Source organism: Symphodus melops, assembly GCF_947650265.1.
Source record: "Symphodus melops genome assembly, chromosome: 11".
Lineage (NCBI taxonomy): Eukaryota > Metazoa > Chordata > Actinopteri > Labriformes > Labridae > Symphodus > Symphodus melops.
In genome coordinates this window covers 7,851,562-7,869,768 of record NC_136701.1, presented here as the reverse complement: position 1 = coordinate 7,869,768, position 18,207 = coordinate 7,851,562, and the positions used below count along the sequence as shown (strand labels likewise).

At 40.1% G+C, this 18,207-nt stretch overlaps 1 protein-coding gene and 1 long non-coding RNA gene across 3 annotated transcripts in view; both read right to left on the bottom strand.

The window, feature by feature from the left end:
* LOC306832157 (CD166 antigen homolog) overlaps positions 1-13,630 on the bottom strand; it is a 58,764-nt gene extending 45,134 nt beyond the window's left edge. For both annotated transcript variants that reach the window (XM_079356605.1, XM_079356606.1), the window contains exon 1: positions 13,185-13,630. In XM_079356605.1, coding sequence (XP_079212731.1) covers positions 13,185-13,248 — 64 coding nt within the window. In that variant the 5' untranslated portion in view covers positions 13,249-13,630. The remainder of the gene's footprint in view (positions 1-13,184) is intronic.
* Positions 13,631-17,141: 3,511 nt separating this feature from the next.
* On the bottom strand, positions 17,142-17,763 carry LOC306832171. The gene is made up of 2 exons (XR_013780191.1): positions 17,630-17,763; positions 17,142-17,527 (listed from the first exon to the last, which is right to left on the bottom strand). It is a non-coding gene; the product is annotated as an uncharacterized lncRNA (long non-coding RNA).
* Positions 17,764-18,207: the final 444 nt, after the last annotated feature.

Here is an 18,207-nt window from a genome sequence, read left to right as displayed (position 1 = left end):
AGAGTAAACACCTATTTTCCCTTCAAGGATCAGTAAAGTACATCTTCTTCTTCTTGAACACTTACACACTAGGGACAGTGTCCTCTACCACTACTATATCTTCTGCATAGCCTAAAAAAGTAGAAGCTTCAATAGTCTTCAAACCTCTTTTTTTCCCATCCAAAAGCTTGCCCTGTTTTCTTTTGCCCTGTGCCTGTGAGCAGCTCTTTCACGTGATGCCAAAAATTGATGTGTTCGACCACACTGCAAACACGATGTGTTCCAACACAACTGTTTGAAAGTAGTAGGCAGGTCATGTAGGGCTGGGAAATATGACTAAAAAAGTAATCGCAATAACAAATTCTAATATCAGTCAATAATATCCATAACATTTGTGATAAATATCAGATGTTCTTTTCATTTAAAGACAGTTTTTCTGCTCCTGTGTGAAAGATGTAAACACAGATAGTTAATTGTGGTTTAAACATTCTGTAAACATTGTCAGAACCAGTTTGTATAGTGTATAGTTTGTCAGAACATGACAAACTATACTTGAACAAAGGAACGATTCACAATCACATGATATGAGAGTTTGCTGCTGGGGAGAAACACTTGCATGGCTTGCTGAGCATCCATAAAAACGTGTTTAAGACTGTAATTTTTTGCTTTCTGTGTGTTCTAATGTGGACATTGTCTGTGGTAAAAAAAAGTTTGTGTTGTTGCCCGTTTTACCAAGCACGGCTTCGGCACAGTTTCGGCAAGCAAGCAAAGACTAAAGCCCCATTTCCACCAAGCGGTCAGGTTTGGTTCGTCTTGGTACGGCACGCATTTTGCAGCGTTTCCATAGACTAATCCTGGGAAAGATTCCCAAATAAACGATCGATGGAGCTAAACACTGCAGTCCGTTGATTGTTTGAAACAATCGTCACTCTGTCGTTACATCTGTATTTCTCCTCAAGGCACACAGCCTTCTCTGAAACAAAGCTTGATTGAGTTTTGTAATAAAGATCCACATGCCATTGACAAAGTGGATGAACTGCTGGATGTCTTCCAGCGTTGGTTTTGTTTGTGTAGCGTTTTTCTCCTTGAGTTGAATTTTTTAGTTAGAGGTTAGCTGCTATCATATGACACAATTTATGCAGTGGCTATCGTCATCCGGCTTACAACCTACCAAATAGGGCACGGGTGGCTGTGGAAACGCAAACGGGATCAGGCTTAATCAAACCAAATCGTACTGATCCATACCAAACTGCTGTGTGGAAACGCGACTTATCTCTAACTCTGCCTTAAATCCTGCTCCAGTGAAAAGCCAATGGGAAGGGGGAGTGTATGTGTAGGAGAATAAAACTGCATCAGTTACAATGTATTCAATGTTTACAATCTCTCTGCTTTGGCAGATCACACACCTCAACCACTATTGTCACCTTTTTTTACCATGAGCACATAATGCCAACAGCTGGTTTTAGATTATCATCATAACATCCTGAGATGTTTGATCTTTTTTATGTCATTGCTGCTGGAGAATAAAAAATGTGAACGTTATTGCTGAAACACTGTTTAAAAGATAAGAATAGATTTGCCCCGCAGTCTGTGGGAGAGGGAGTTTTTTCTCTCCTAAAGGTACCTTGTAAACCTTTGACCCATTTCACATGACACAGAGTTTATGTGACATGTCTGAACAGTGCAGGGGGCTTTCTGAATAATAGAACAAACTACATCAGACAGGAAAACTTACATGATGTTTCAAAAAGACTATGACCTTTCAGAAATTGGCTGCTGAAGTACTTGGTTGAAGGTGATTGAAGTCAACTGCCCCCCTCCTATCGCCACCCGCCAACTTGCTTCTTGCTTCAGCTCTCAAGGAAGGCGGACGCTTTTCAAATAAGCGCGAGAATGTATCGCTGCAGAACCGGTCTCTTGTACCAACCTTGAATTTCCTTCGGGATCAATAAAGTATCCATCCATCCATCCATCCATCCATCCATCCATCCCTCCCCCCCCCCCCTCTCAGCAACACTGACCCTCCACCTGGAATTTTCCCCCCAGCCAAGATGAGCTGTTCTGCAGGTTGGGGCAGATGGGGATGTCAGTTTAAACCTCCCAGTCCTCTGTTTTAAAGCACCCATCGTGTCTACTATCGTCTGCAATGTTGTTGGGGGTTTTTTTAGAACTATTTACAAACATTTTATTGAGTCCAATGCTGAACACTCGCAACATAATAAGCCACAAAGTGTTCACACTTCAATCGCAATACATGAACACCAATATTACGCCATCACAGTATCAATATAAACAAACACAGATTATATCACTCCCAATCTGAGCAGGACTCTGCACACATTATTGTCCAAGGGAAGGTCCAGTTTCAAAGCGTTTCAAGGCACAACCAGGACAGAATTTTAAAGGTCCCATAATATGCTTTTTCTGGTTTTATATGCTCCTTAGTGTGTTTTCCAGGTGTCTTGTGCATGTTTACGGACATCTATTTTGCATAAATTCAAAGACTGCGGAAAAGCAACTTCTATTAAGTCTGTCTGCTATTGTTAGCAGTAGCAATAAATGCATGAAACACTCAATCCTTAGCCCCCTCGTTGAAAATGGGTTTGTGACATCACAAACCTGTGATGGCAGATGAGAGAGCCTGCATGGAGCGGCAGTACTTGATAAAAGGTCTAGGGTCTGTTGGGGCCCTTGGCAAAAACTCACTGGGGGCCTCTACAATTTGGTTTGTTATTATTTCCCAGAGAGATAACTCCTCTTTACTTTCCTTCCTTGACACATTTTCGGTTTTCACAGGAATGATGCTGCAACAATTAGCAGGGCATTGAGGTGAGTGCTGCCAGATGGGGCCAGATCAGGCAGGTTCCTAATGTCACTGCATAATTTGCATATTTTGAGGCAATGTTTTGTTTGTGTCAGCCCTATTTATGTGTCGGCACTGCTGGCCTGGGGCCCCAAGCAGTTGCCTGCCTTCCCTGTTGACAAGCAGCGTCTATGTTCGAACATTAGCGATTGTGAACGTTCTTTGGCAGGCACATTAAATAGATATATGAACACCCAAAAGGGAATAATATGATCCATATTTTAATTTCATATGTATTTTTAAAGAACAGGAACCCTTTTTATTAACTTTCCATGACCCTGATGATTTCTCTCATCAGTGTTCGCTATCTACCCATACACTTTTCCATCTTGCCACTCTAAAGTCACCCTGGGTTTCAAACTTCTGAGTCTGAAAGTCTTTGGTGTGAGGAATGCTATACAGATCAAGCTGTAAACTGACCTTGGCTGCTGTCCACTGTGCTGCTAGTTGTCATTATTGGGAGGATAAATATGGATTTCATAATGAATCAATTGTGACCAAAATATCACAAACATTCCCTTCTCCATTGAAGTTACTTAACCATAAAAAGACCAGATAAGATCAACTGATGGAGATGTGCCTCTGGCTGTGTGGTGTGACAACTGACAATCATCCCCCCTCCTCCAAACTTTTACCACGCACGCAAATACACACACAGTAAATACTCACACACACACTAAGCAGCAGTTGGAAACGCCACCCGCCTTACAGCCACTCTGACAAAGAGCAGCTATGTGATCTGTGTCAGACAGCTAAGATAAGAGATTTAAAAAAATCTTATCATATCTAATGGAGACATCTGGTGCCAATGCTGGTTCAGTATTTGCCCAGCCAATGTTTTCTTTATAAACAAGAAACACAAACACAACTGGCTCAAGATGCTAAACAAATTACAAAATATAATTATGTAGACTACATATGCATATGAAATAGATTAAGTAGACATAGATTTTTTAATAGATTTTTTGTGAAAACACAAAACAGGTAAATATAAGAAATGTACAATAAAAGGGTACTGTCAATGTAATGTGGGGAGGGGAACAATTTAAGGTACAGTAAAAAGGCAATGAGGTAAAACACTGCATATTTCTTACACACATCCATGATGCAAATGCAAAGACCTCCCACATATAACACAAACAACCAGACCATGTATACTGTATATCTACATGTCTGCATAATTCACATATGCATTTATACACTCGTAAAACGCCAGTGTTTAGATATACTCATGCGCATACACCCACATTAACTCTAACCTTGCGTACCCATATATACATGGACACAATGCTGCAACACACATACACACATGCATGGAAGTTTTGCAAAATGAAACAGTTGGCGCAAACAAGAATATATTGTGCAAAAAGAGAACAGTATGTGCAGATGCAGGGTGGTCTGTTCAAATATGAATCGCAGTCCTTGCAGTTTAATTGCATTTGCAGAACCTAATTGTTCTGCTTTTACTTGTTCTGTACCTTCTACCTAATGGCAGAAGGGTGAACAGTCGGTGGTTGGGGTCTTTTATTATATGATCTTGGATGTTTGGGGAAGGTGGCGTTTTGTGCAATGTCCTCAACGGACAGGTACAAGCGTGTAAACCTAATCTTTAAGTCATTAAGTAAGTGCAGCAGTGTTATTTCTGGCCTCTTAAGGGTCATTTAAAAACTCTAAATTGTAAACACACACTTAGCAAACACAAACTTGAGCAACAAAAACAACCACATCAATTAAAAAGGAGAAAAAGGTTATCTAAATAGCAGAAACTCCATTTAAGGGCAGTTTGATGTTTGTGTGTGAGAGTGAGGTTGTTTGAGGCTGGGGGCGGGCTGTATTACCGTATTTTCCGCCCTATAAGGCGCACCGTATTATAGGGCGCACCTTCAATGAATGACATATTTTAAAACTTTTTCCATATATAAGGCGCACCGCATTATAAGGCGCTAAAGTAGAGGCTTGGGTATGCATCCATCGGACGGTGCTAGGCTAAAGCTAGCGCTAGCTCATCCTCTTGCTTCCTCCACTTCCGCACCATTGATTCGTTAATGTTAAACTCTCTCGCTGCTGCTCTATTCCCGTGTTCTACTGCATGACTAATCGCCTTGAGTTTAAACTCTGCGTTGTAAGCGTGTCTCTTAATATGAGCCATTTCAGGGTCTTTACACAAACACAAATAGAAATTAAAACCGCAAGCGGTGATGAAGGGACCGAAGCACCCCAGGCATGTCGCCACGTGTCGCGAACGCGAGAGTGCGACCGCAGGAGTGCAGCCGTGACACGTGGCCAAGCAGCAGGCCTTACAGTCATCGAAGGTTAAAAAATTGGAGTGCGCCAAAACATCAAAGTTTGATGCTACGCCGTGGCCACGCCCTTTGACGAAATAACGTGCGGAGCACAACGAGAGATCTTCAACATGTCTAGAACACACTGACACTGAGTTCATGATGATCGGATAAACGCTGTTGTAGGAGTTCGTTCAAATAGCTAACCTGTCAAAAAGGAATTTCAGCCATTTTTCTTGCATTAAAAAAAATATGGCGGACTTCCTGTTCGGTTATGACTATGGGCGTAAGAGGCTTTTATGTAGCTCCTGACATGCCCAATGAGCATAAAAAATTTCATTCACGTAGGCCAAAAAAAACTTTAACCACGCCCACTTTTTGTGCCAACATGTCTAGTTTCATTTTTCCACTGGGATCATGTGTGTGATGTTTGATGAATGTATGACTATATTAAGGCTCGAAACAAACTACTTCCTGTTTGTGACAAACAACGCATCCGTAAGACCACGCCCTTTGACGAAATAACGTGCGGAGCACAACGAGAGATCTTCAACATGTCAAGAACAAGCAGATACTTAATTTCCATCCATCGGATAAACACTTTTGGAGGAGTTCGTTCAAATAGCTAAGCTGTGAAACGCGAGTTTTCGCCATTGAAAAAAAATATGGCGGACTTCCTGTTTAGTATTGACCATGGGTGTAAGAGGATTTTTTGTAGGTCCTGACATTATGAATGTACAAAAAAATTGTCATGCATGTAAAAGCAAAAAACCTCTATGGGGAGGCCTTTCAGAAAGGTGAAAATAGGGGTGTGGCGATACATCAATGTTTGATGGTACGCCATGGCCACGCCCTTAAACGAAATAACGTGCGGAGCACAACGAAAGATCTTCAACATGTCTAGAATACACTGACACTGAGGTTACGGTGATCGGATAAACGCTGTTGGAGGAGTTCGTTCAAATACCTAACCTGTGAAAAAGGAATTTTAGCCATTTTTGTTGCATTCAAAAAAATACGGCGGACTTCCTGTTTGGTTATGACTATAGGTGTAAGAGGATTTTATGTAGCTCCTGACATACCCAATGAGTATAAAAAAGTTCATGCATGTAGGCCAAAAAAACCTCAATGGGGAGGCCTTTTTGAAAATTTCAAGGGGGCGCCACTGAGTCATTTAGCCACGCCCACTTTTTATGCCAACATGTCTAGCTTTATTTTTCCACTGGGATCATGTGTCTGATGGTTGGTGAGTGTATGACTATATTAAGGCCCATAAAAAACTACTTCCTGTTTGTGACGAACAACGCGTCCGTATGACCACGCCCTTTGAGGAAATAAAGTGCAGAGCACAACGAGAGGTCTACAACATGTCTAGAACACACTAAGATTGAGTTTACGATGATCGGATAAACGCTTTTGGAGGAGTTCGTTCAAATAGCTAACCTGTGAAACGTGTATTTGAACCATTCAAAAAAAAATATGGCGGACTTCTTGTTTGCTTATGACCATGGGTGTAAGAGGACTTTATGTAGCTCCTGGCATGCCCAATGAGCATAAAAAATTTCATACATGTAGGACAAAGAAACCCCTATGGGGAGGCCATTTTTAAAATTTCATGGGGGCGCCACTGAGTCATTTAGCCACGCCCACATATTATAACAACATGACAAGTTAAATTTTTCTACTGGAATCATTTGTGTTATGTTTGATGACTCTACGCCTATATTAAACACTGTAACAAACTACTTCCTGTTTGTGACGAACATCAAGTCCGTAAGACCACGCCCTTTGACGAAATAACGTGCGGAGCACAACGAGAGATATTCAACATGTCGAGAACACACTGACATTCTCATTGTGTCAATGGGATAAACGCTTTTGGAGGAGTTCGTTCAAATAGCTAACCTGTGAAACGCGAATGTTCGCCATTGAAAAAAAATATGGCGGACTTCCTGTTTGGTTTTGACTATGGGTGTAAGAGGATTTTATGTGAGATCTCGCATGCTTAATGTGCCTAAAAATTGTTGTGCATGTACGATGAAAAAACCTCAATGAGGAGGCCCTTTTGAAAATTTGAAGGGGGCGCCACTGAGTCATTGTGCGCATTTTTGTTACGAAATGACGAGAATATCAAATTTTTCACCAGACCCGATGACATTGGAGATTTTGATGAGTTTTCATTCACGTTCAAGCCGTCAAAAATGGCTCCAACACGACGGAAGAAAAAAAAAAAAAAATCATTTGAAAAACAATAGGGTCCTTCGCACTGGTCAGTGCTTCGGTCCCTAAAAATTAAAACCGCAAGCGGTGATGAAGGGACCGAAGCACCCCGCGCATGTCGGCGTGTGTTGCGACCGCGAGAGTGCGACCGCGGGAATGCAGCCGCGACACGTGGCCAAGCAGCAGGCCTTACACTTTGATTTGTGTAAAGGAGCAAAAGTGCCTATCCAACGTATCATGAATCTAGGGCATTATTAACCCCTGTTCCTGACATGATACCATGTCATTTTTGGTAGCATTGGATTCAGGACTTCACAGACTTTCAATAGATATCTATATATCCGCTGTAGGTTTAAAATTGAGCCGGATACGCCATGCTACATATAAAAGAATTACAGCCACTTCAGTTTTTTACGGTGATTTCCGGTTTTAACCACAAGATGGAAGCATTGCCTTATTTTTGAAGGTGAAAAAGCGGTGCGCCTAGGCATGAAAGTTTGATGGTATGCAGTTGCCACGCCCTTTAACGAAATAACGTGCGGAGCACAACGAGACATCTTCAACATGTCTAGAACATACTGACACAGAGTTTACAATGATCGGATAAATGCTGTTGTAGGAGTTCGTTCAAATAGCTAACCTGTGAAAAAGGAATTTCGGCCGTTTTTCTTGCATTAAAAAAAATATGGTGGACTTCCTGTGAAGTTTTGACTATGGGTGTAAGAGGATTTTATGTAGGTCCTGACATGCCCAATAAGCATAAAAAATTTCATGCATGTAGGACCATAAAACCTCAATGGGGAGGCCTTTTTGAAAATTTCAAGGGGGCGCCACTGAGTCATTTAGCCACGACCACTTATTCCAACAGGTGTAGTTTAATTTTTCTAAAGGGATCATGTGTGTGACGTTTGGTGACTCTACGCCTATATTAAGCACTGTAACAAACTGCTTCCTGTTTGTGACGAACATCACGTCCGTATGACCACACCCTTTGAGGAAATAACGTGCGGAGCACAACGAGAGATCTTCAACATGTCTACAACACACCGACATTCACCTTGTGTCAATCGGATAAACACGTTTGTAGGAGTTCGTTCAGATAGCTATCCTGTAAACCGCGACTTTCAGCCATTCAAAAAAAATATGGCGGACTTCCTGTTGGGTTTTGACCATAGGTGTAAGAGGATTTCATGTAGCTCCTGACATGCCAAATTAGTATAAAAAAGTTAATGCATGTAGGCCAAAAAAACCTCAATGGGGAGGCCTTTTTGAAAATTTCAATGGGGCGCCACTGAGTCATGTAGCCACGCCCACTTATTTTACCAACATGTGTAGTTTTATTTTTCCACTGGGATCATGTGTATGATGTTTGGTGAATGTATGACTATATTAAGGCCCGTAACGAATTTCTTCCTTTTTGTGACGAACAACGCATCCGTACGACCACGCCTTTTGAGGAAATAACGTGCGGAGCACAACGAGAGATCTTCAACATGTCAAGAACACACTGACATTCGCATTGTGTCCATTGGATAATTGCTTTTGGAGGAGTTCGTTCAAATAGCTACCCTGTAAACCGCAAATTTCAGCCATTCAAAAAAAATATGGCGGACTTCCTGTTGGGTTTTGACCATGGGTGTAAGAGGATTTTATGTAGCGCCTGTCATGCCCAATGAGCATAAAAAATCTCATGCATGTAGGAAAAAGAAACCTCTATGGGGAGGCCATTTTTAAGATTTCATGGGGGCGCCACTGAGTCATTTAGCCACGCCCACTTACTATAACAACATGACAAGTTTAACTTTTCCCCAGGGATCATGTGTCTGATGTTTGGTGACTCTACACCTTTATTAAGCACTGTAACAAACTACTTCCTCTTTGTGACAAACAACGCGTATGTACGACCACACCCTTTAACGAAATAACGTGCAGAGCACAACGAGAGATCTTCAACATGTCAAGATCACACTGACATTGTCATTGTGTCAATCGGATAATTGCTTTTGGAGGAGTTCGTTCAAATAGCTAACCTGTGAAACGCGAATTTTTGCCATTAAAAAAAAATATGGCGGACTTCCTGTTTAGTATTGACTATGGGTGTAAGAGGATTTTTTGTAGGTCCTGACATTATGAACGTACCAAAAAATTGTCATGCATGTAAAAGAAAAAAACCTCTATGGGGAGGTCTTTCAGAAAGGTAAAATATGGGTGCGCCGAGACATCAATGTTTGATGGTACGCCATGGCCACGCCCTTAAACGAAATAACGTGCAGAGCACAACGAGAGATCTTCAACATGTCTGGAATACACTGACACTGAGTTTACGATGATCGGATAAACGCTGTTGTAGGAGTTCGTTCAAATAGCTAACCTGTGAAAGAGGAATTTTAGCCATTTTTATTGCATTCAAAAAAATATGGCGGACTTCCTGTTTGGTTATAACCATGGGTGTAAGAGGATTTTATGTAGCTCCTGACATGCCCAATGAGCATAAAAAAAATTGTGTATGTAGGACCATAAAACCTCAATGGGGAGGCCTTTTTGAAAATCTCAAGGGGGCGCCACTGAGTCATTTAGCCACGCCCACTTTTTGTGCCAACATGTCTAGTTTCATTTTTCCACTGGGATCATGTGTGTGATGTTTGATGAATGTATGACTATATTAAGACCCCTAACAAACTACTTCCTGTTTGTGACGAAAAAAGCGTCCGTATGACCACGCCCTTTGACGAAATAACGTGCGGAGCACAACGAGAGATCTTCAACATGTCAAGAATAAGCAGATACTTAATTTGCGTCCATCGGATAAACACTTTTGGAGGAGTTCGTTCAAATAGCTAACCTGTGATACGCAAGTTTTCGCCATTGAAAAAAAATATGGCGGACTTCCTGTTTGGCTTTGACTATGGGCGTAAGAGGATTTTATGTGAGATCTCGCATGCTTAATGTGTATAAAATTTGTCATGCACGTACGACGAAAAAACGTCAATGGGGAGGCCCTTTTGAAAATTTGAAGGGGGCGCCACTGAGTCATCTTGCAAAAAAAAATTACGAAATGACGAGAATATCAAATGAATATCAAATTTTTCGCCAGACCCGATGATGTTGGAGATTTTGATGAGTTTTCATTCACGTTCAAGCCGTCAAAAGTGGCTCCAAAGATGAGGAAGAAAAAAGAAAACGACAAAAATAATCATTAGAAAAACAATAGGGTCCTTCGCACTGGTCAGTGCTTCGGTCCCTAATAAAACGCCGTTTTATATATCCCAGCATGCATCGCGCACTACTTCTTCTACGGGGGAAAATTGAGTCGGCGGCTGCTTATCGTAGTTGCGAGACCTGTTGCGGCTCAATATTGTAGCGATTGTAGAGCCAATCGTGGGGTGTTGATGCCGCAAAGCATTATGGGTGTTCAGGACTTTGGTGTAAACCATGAGTGTTTTGGGTATTGCTGTTCATGACTTTCTGCTGTTGGCAATTGTTGTGTTAATGCTTAATGTTCTGTTAAATGACTGCCCCTGCTTGGGGCAGTGTGTGTGTTGACTGAGACTTTTAGCTTGCCTTTGAGTCATTCTTCCACGCATCCCGCCAAAATATTTATCCATATATAAAGTCAACTAGAACATAAAGCGCACTGCCAGCTTTTGAAAAAATTTAAGATTTTTAGGTGTGCCTTATAGGGTGAAAAATACAGTAGTTGTCTCCTTAGAGGCCTGAGAAAGTGAATTATCTCTACTTACAGGTCCTTCTAAAAAAAATTAGCATATTGTGATCAAGTTAATTATTTTCTGTAATGTACTGATAAACATTAGACTTTCATATATTTTAGATTCGTTACACACAACTGAAGTAGTTCAAGCCTTATATTGTTTTAATATTGATGATTTTGGCAAAAAAGTCAAGAAAAAACAAAAAACCCCATCTCAAAAAAATTGCATATTTCATCCTACCAATAAAAGAAAAGTGTTTTTAATACAAAAAAAGGTCAACCTTCAAATAATTATGTTCAGTTATGCACTCAATACTTGGTCGGGAATTCTTTTGCAGAAATCACTGCTTCAATGCGGCATGGCATGGAGGCAATCAGCCTGTGGCACTGCTGAGGTCTTATGGAGGCCCAGGATGCTTAGATAGCGGCCTTAAGCTCATCCAGAGTGTTGGGTCTTGCGTCTCTCAACTGTCTCTTCACAATATCCCACAGATTCTCTATGGGGTTCAGGTCAGGAGAGTTGGCAGGCCAATTGAGCACAGTAACACCATGGTCAGTAAACCATTTAACAGTGGGTTTGGCACTGTGAGCAGGTGCCAGGTCATGCTGAAAAATGAAATCTTCATCTCCATGAAGCTTTTCAGCAGATGGAAGCATGAAGTGCTCCAAAATCTCCTGATAGCTAGCTGCATTGACCCTGCCCTTGATAAAACACAGTGGACCAACACCAGCAGCTGACATGGCACCCCAGACCATCACTGACTGTGGGTACTTATTTCTTTCTGTGTCTTACCCTCTTGCTTGAGGGTGTCAATGATGGCCTTCTGGACAGCAGTCAGGTCGGCAGTCTTACCCATGATTGCGGTTTTGAGTAATGAACCAGGCTGGGAGTTTTTAAAAGCCTCAGGAATGTTTTGCAGGTGTTTCGAGTTAATTCGTTGATTCAGATGATTAGGTTAATAGCTCGTTTAGAGAACCTTTTCATGATATGCTAATTTTTTGAGATAGGAATTTGGGGTTTTCATGAGCTGTATGCCAAAATCATCAGTATTAAAACAATAGACCTGAAATATTTCAGTTGGTGTGCAATGAATCTAAAATATTTGAAAGTTAAATTTTTATCATTACATTATGGAAAAGAATTAACTTTATCACAATATGCTAATTTTTTGAGAAGGGACCTGTATAGACCTCACCTAAAGGTCTCTATAAAAGAGTTAGCAAATTTTTGACCCGACTTTTAACCTTTTTTTTTCTTTCTTTTATTTCATGAACATTATTGACATATTATTTTCTCTGTCATTGTTTGTGATGTTACGTCATGATTTGGTCTGATTTGGTTTTATATTTAGTAGATTTTCAGAGTTTAGAATTCCTTCAGTGTTTCCCGTGTTATTTTGTATTTTCGTCTCCCTCTATGTTCTTGTGTTTTATTGTTGTTACATTCTATGTAAGTTCTCTGTGTCGTTAGTGTTTTCTGATTTATGTTGTACTGTAGTTCTTGTCGTATTTTTAGTCTTGTATTTCTTCCTGTCTCTGTGTTTTCCATCCAGTCCTTGCGCTCACTGTCTTCACCTGTGTTGTTTGTCTCGCCTTTGATGTCTATTTAGTCTGTTTGTTAGTCTCTGCGTTTCTTCGATTCTATGTCAGATCATTGTTGGAAGTCGGTCTTTCACCTGTGCTTCCTAGTGTTTTTCCTAGTGGCTCCTTGTTTACCTTGTTTTCTTTTCCTTTTTTTAATTAAATATTTTATTTTGGTAGGCTATCTGTTATTGGGTCCTGTTCCTGTTTTCCGTAGTCGTGGCAGCATATATAATTATTGTTCATTTTTAAGTATGTCCCATTATTGATAAGCTATAAAACTTCACAATAAAGCTAACGTTTTCGTTATTCAAATTAAATAGCCTGTACTATCATCCAACTTTTACATCCGGGAATCCCACACCCCCACGCACATCCAGTGGTCTCACTTCAGCCCTAAACACGTGAATAAGACATAGTCTAACATAGTAAATTCTTGTAGCCTAAATACTGCCTGTGCTACTCTAAAACATGTTTCTTCTGTGTAGCCTACTAATATGTAAGAACATTGTCACAACGTATGGTCTTACAGCACTGGAAGGAGGCTTACCTTGGAGTAGCGTCCCGGCACTAATGGAAATTAGGTACAGGAAACCAGATGAATCCATCCTCATAAAGTCTCGGGGTTTGTAGACTACTGTGCTGCGCTTCAAGAAATGTGGAGCTCAAGTCCGTCCGAGCTGTACAAAGAAGGGCCACAGAAACGTCTACGGTTTATGGTGAAGAGGCGTGGAAAGTCCGAAAAATACCAAAGTCCGTCACTCAGTGACTCAGCGAAGCAACACAGGTGGTGAAACTGGTGAAATACAGCGCGAGTACAGGAGGACGAGACGGAAGCTCCACAGGGCTTTTGCTGCCGCATTAAGGGGCTGTCGGAAACTTAAAAACTCCCTAACAGTAGCCTATATTTCCCCTTTATTGCCTGTTAAGTGCGGACTATCAAGTGACAGTCAGTCGCTTTATTTTTTTATTTTTTTTTAACCAAAAGCTTGGTAGGTTTGTTCTCGCACTCAGTAAAGTGAAAGTAGCTTTTAGGCAGCACATCTCTACTTTCTGTCGCTCCACCCTCTTTCTAGCAATTTCAGTGAACTATCATTGAAAGAATCCCGTACGTAATTCATTTTCAGGAGGAGTGTAGAGCGCTGTGTTCTCAGGGGATTTCCTACAAATCTAACTGAGTCCACAGAGATCTGTTGGTGCTGGGCGATAAGCTCATTTCCTTTGAAACCAAATCAGTGTATGATAAACTAAATCCTCTGCCTCTTATAGGCTAAGTAAAGTGGTTAGCCTAAGAAAAAAAATATAATAGGCTATCGTTGATATACACATAATAATGACTTTTGAATATGATGATTAAGTTTCTCTAGCCTATGTGGTAGCATATTACAGTTAGAGATGTCTAAGAGATACCACATCAATAAAATATCTATTTTAATAAGGACTAGTAGACAACACATTGCTTCTTAGGTAACATCAGCAAGAGTTATAGCTTTAATTTTTATTCATTTAAACACAATGATTCATGAATGAAGAATGACAATTTATGTGATTAATTTACTAATCAACTTGATATAATTTTGTCTGAGAAATCACGCATTCTGTGATCATGGTTTATATTCAAAAAACATTATTTTCCTTTTTTCTCTGACTTCAGATAGAAATTATTAAAGAAATTATTATGAATCAAATTGAAACACTCCAGAGCAAGAACAACGATTTGTGCTCTGTGCTAACTTCACAGTAACTTCAGACCTTTGTCAGTTTTGAAATCGGAAATAAAGGTATGCTTGTGGAATCATGTATAACAAAATTAGTCCATCATGACCAAACAGGTTTTTATCAAGACACGTTTGGCATCTTTTACTTAACCTTTATTTTTCCAGGAGAAGTCCCATTGAGCTAAAATAAAAAATAAAAACTCTTTTTCAAGGGAGTCTCTTGATATTATATGTATATCACCCTGTGACATCTTATCTTTAAGTCCTGAAAAAGGCTTTGAACAACATGAATAGGATTATTTATGGATGAACCTTTTTAAATTGGGGGTCATCGTTACAACCATCTGTTAAATACTGGGATATAATGCATTTATTTATACATATATAGTTTATTCTCTATATTGACTAAATTCTTGCAGCAGGAATCAACACTGTGTGAAGTTATACACAGTGCAATGTCATAAATCATCAAGAGTCACCAACTAACAGACCGTTACTTCATTCGTCATACACCCATAAAACGTTGCCCCACAAAATGTCTTTTCAAAATTGTGATCTCTGCCCAGAAAATCAGATTGACTACTTTAATGTTTTACATTTTGGGAGTGCAGAGAGGTAGCACAATTCAGAGACAAGTTGGCCTTATTCTATTAACATTAAATTAAAAACTACAATATACTGTACCTTGCACTCTTACTGTTTTTATTCTCAACCTTATCATTGACATACTCACAAAAATACATAATGTTTGCTGACCTGATGGGCAAAAAAAAGTATGTTGATTTATACCGACAATGGGGTCGGCAACATCACAGAGTTTAACGACCAAAGACATCACATATTAATTTTTTTCCTAACTGTTAACTATATTAGTGTAAACTCTTTGACAAGTTTATCCTGATTGAAATGCACATGTATAAATGAAAGTGGTTTTCAGATAGTACGAAGTAAAGTTTGATATTTTCATTAAATAAAATGTGTGACAAGCATCAATCATGTATCTACACAGTTTACTCTCCGGTCACACATTTTACAGTCAGATTTGGTTTGGTAGATCACAAACTTTTTGTTTCAGGCCCATGTTTGCATGTACACGAAATGAGATCACTGGTCACAATGGTCTCTCTAATTGTTTACAATGAGAAAAGTACAAAAATTACATGATGTCTCTTGAATCACTGATCTATTACCGTATTTTAAACTCCTAAAGTCGTAACAATTACGGAATTACAGTAAAAAAAAATGTAACTTTATTTATTACCTCTATTGCCTTAAGAAGCTTTCTTTGATCAATCCTAATTCTGTTTTCTGTAAGAGTTTTCAGATGCTTCCAGTTCCTCAATGAAAAGTCCATTGTGTTTTAAAAATTAAGCTTAGCATTTCCGATTCTGTTCACATTGCATGGTTTTTAATGATGTGATAGATTTTAGTGTACGCTTAAAGAAGGAAAGTAACATGACAAATATGTAATCTAAATATATGGAAGTGTTTTATCAACATGTTTGTATGACAGGTTGTCCCAAAAAGTGTCCTTTTGCTTTGTTTCCATTTTTTACTTTTTTTCTGACTGTTTACATGATTTAGCAACATTTATCCCCATTTAAGACACAATTAGGCATGGTAAAAAGGATTTATCAAGGTAATTATATCTCTACTAAATTTATCTTAGGGAATGCTTTTCCTTAGTAGAAAACCCTTGTTTACTGATCATAATCTGGATCACATGTGGCCTACCTGCCTGGAGTCTTCAAAAAGGTAATACACAGGTTTCATGTGCCCTCAACATACAACCTGCAAAAATGCAGACAGACAGTAAGATCAAATGGCCCTAAATGCAAACACTGACAGCAATCCTAAATGAGACAGGAGACAGTGTTACTTCAAATTGGACCACCCGATTTGTGCATTTACTCTCTTTATAACTCTATTTAAATCCTATATATTAGTTCCTTTGCAATCAATGTTTTGAGAAATTTCAGGTTACGTAAAACCTCCATCACAAATTAGATCAGGCACAGATTGTCACAAAAATAATTCCCCTTTGACTGGGTCTGGGCTTGGCTTTTAGTTTGGACTGGCACTGGTATGGTATAGACCAGCTCCAGTTGCTTCTTAAATGGAAGGTTAGGTGTACGATCCCCAGCTGGTGCCACATATCCAATGTGTCCTTGGACAAGACACTTAACCCTAATGGTTCCTACTGCTTTGTTGTTTATGCAAATGAACTGTGCTTCCTCACTCACCTGCCCTGGAACAATCAGCGTTCCCTTTCGATTATTGACGGTCATAACTATAAAAAATTTAAATATTAATGGTAATGCCACACACGGTTAACCCAAGTCGAAGCTAGCTAACGTTTTCCCAAAAGAATACATAAGGCTAAATTACTCTAATGTTTCTCATACACAAACTACTATGAAAAGTATTCTTTAATACTGTACATTTAAGCAAAAAATTCAACACAAACGAATCCCATACATCATATATCTGCCATCAAATGAGTCTATCGATGTTTAATTACCACTTACCTTGGTAAGCGCATCAAGCAGTGTGACGTGCAGGGTGATTTACTGGCATTTCTCAGTTTGCCGGTAGGGGCGCTAATTTAGGAAACACTCATGTGGGTCCTATTTTGAGTATGTGACAGACGACCTCTACAGTCGTATAGTGTAATTGGGAGGTGCTATGGAGAACTATGAGAAGTGTACTGAAATTGACCAGAAAATTATTGATAAGTAGAGTGGGATGACCGGATGAGAGCACACTGTTGACAAATCATCACCAAAACATAGTGCAGCTTAATTAAAATTTATTAAAAGGATGATAATTAAAAAAAACAGGATAATAACAGAATACCCACAAATAAAAATGCTAAAAGTCCATAAAAACACGTGGGCTAAGAATGCTTTAAAAAAATGGCACCGTCCCCTTCCTCCTCCAGGCAGTAAATCTTCCTCTGGTCACACGCACCGGGTCACCTGCAAATGCAAAGCATATACGCCAGCACGGGGATACGAGACTATTAAGGCCTTAGGCTACGGTGGTGGAGTGTCGCTACAATACTTACACTCGAGGCAGAGTTTCCTCTGCCCCTGCGTGTGTTAGGCTTCACAACACTCCTTCACTCAGTCCCGATCTCTCCCGGCTGGCTCCTGTCCTCTGCACGCTGAGACACCTGCGCGGAAACAACAAGCGGCAGTCAACGTCCTAAAACAGCGGGCCTCCTGTTTCACTTCTCTCCGACAAGTGCTACTATACGTCCCCAAAGGGTACTTACACGGAAGGCAGAGTCCTCCTCTGCCCCTGCGTGTGAATCGCCTTGCAGCACTTGCGGTCTCAGCGTGCGTGGTCCCCGATGCGTGTGCCGTCCTTCACTTTTACTTCTTGAGCGGTGGTACGCGGTCTTCCTGCTCCTCTTCCTGCTCTTCCGGTTCCGGTCCTGTGTTTGTTGCTTCCATCCTTTTTATGTGCGTTCCTCCGCACCAACACAGGTGCGCTGATTTTAAGGTCTCCGGGATTGGGGCAAAGTCTTGTGATTAATTAAGTAATGAAGCATGTGACTATGGCAGTTCTTATGATATAAATGAAAGGTAAAATGCACTGCAAACGATAAAACCAACACAAAAACACAGCACACAATAAAAACAAAAAATAAAATGCCATAACACTTATGCTGGATCACAATAGTTTGGATGACTTGTTGGTTTTTACAGCATGGGGTGGCCTGCTAGCTGTTTAACCCATTGTAAACACAGGAGTGATGAGGATGTTGGATAATGCTGCCTTATTACAGTTTTTCTTGGTTATTTACACACATTTTCTGAAAGCATGCCTCATACTTTCAGAACTCTACAC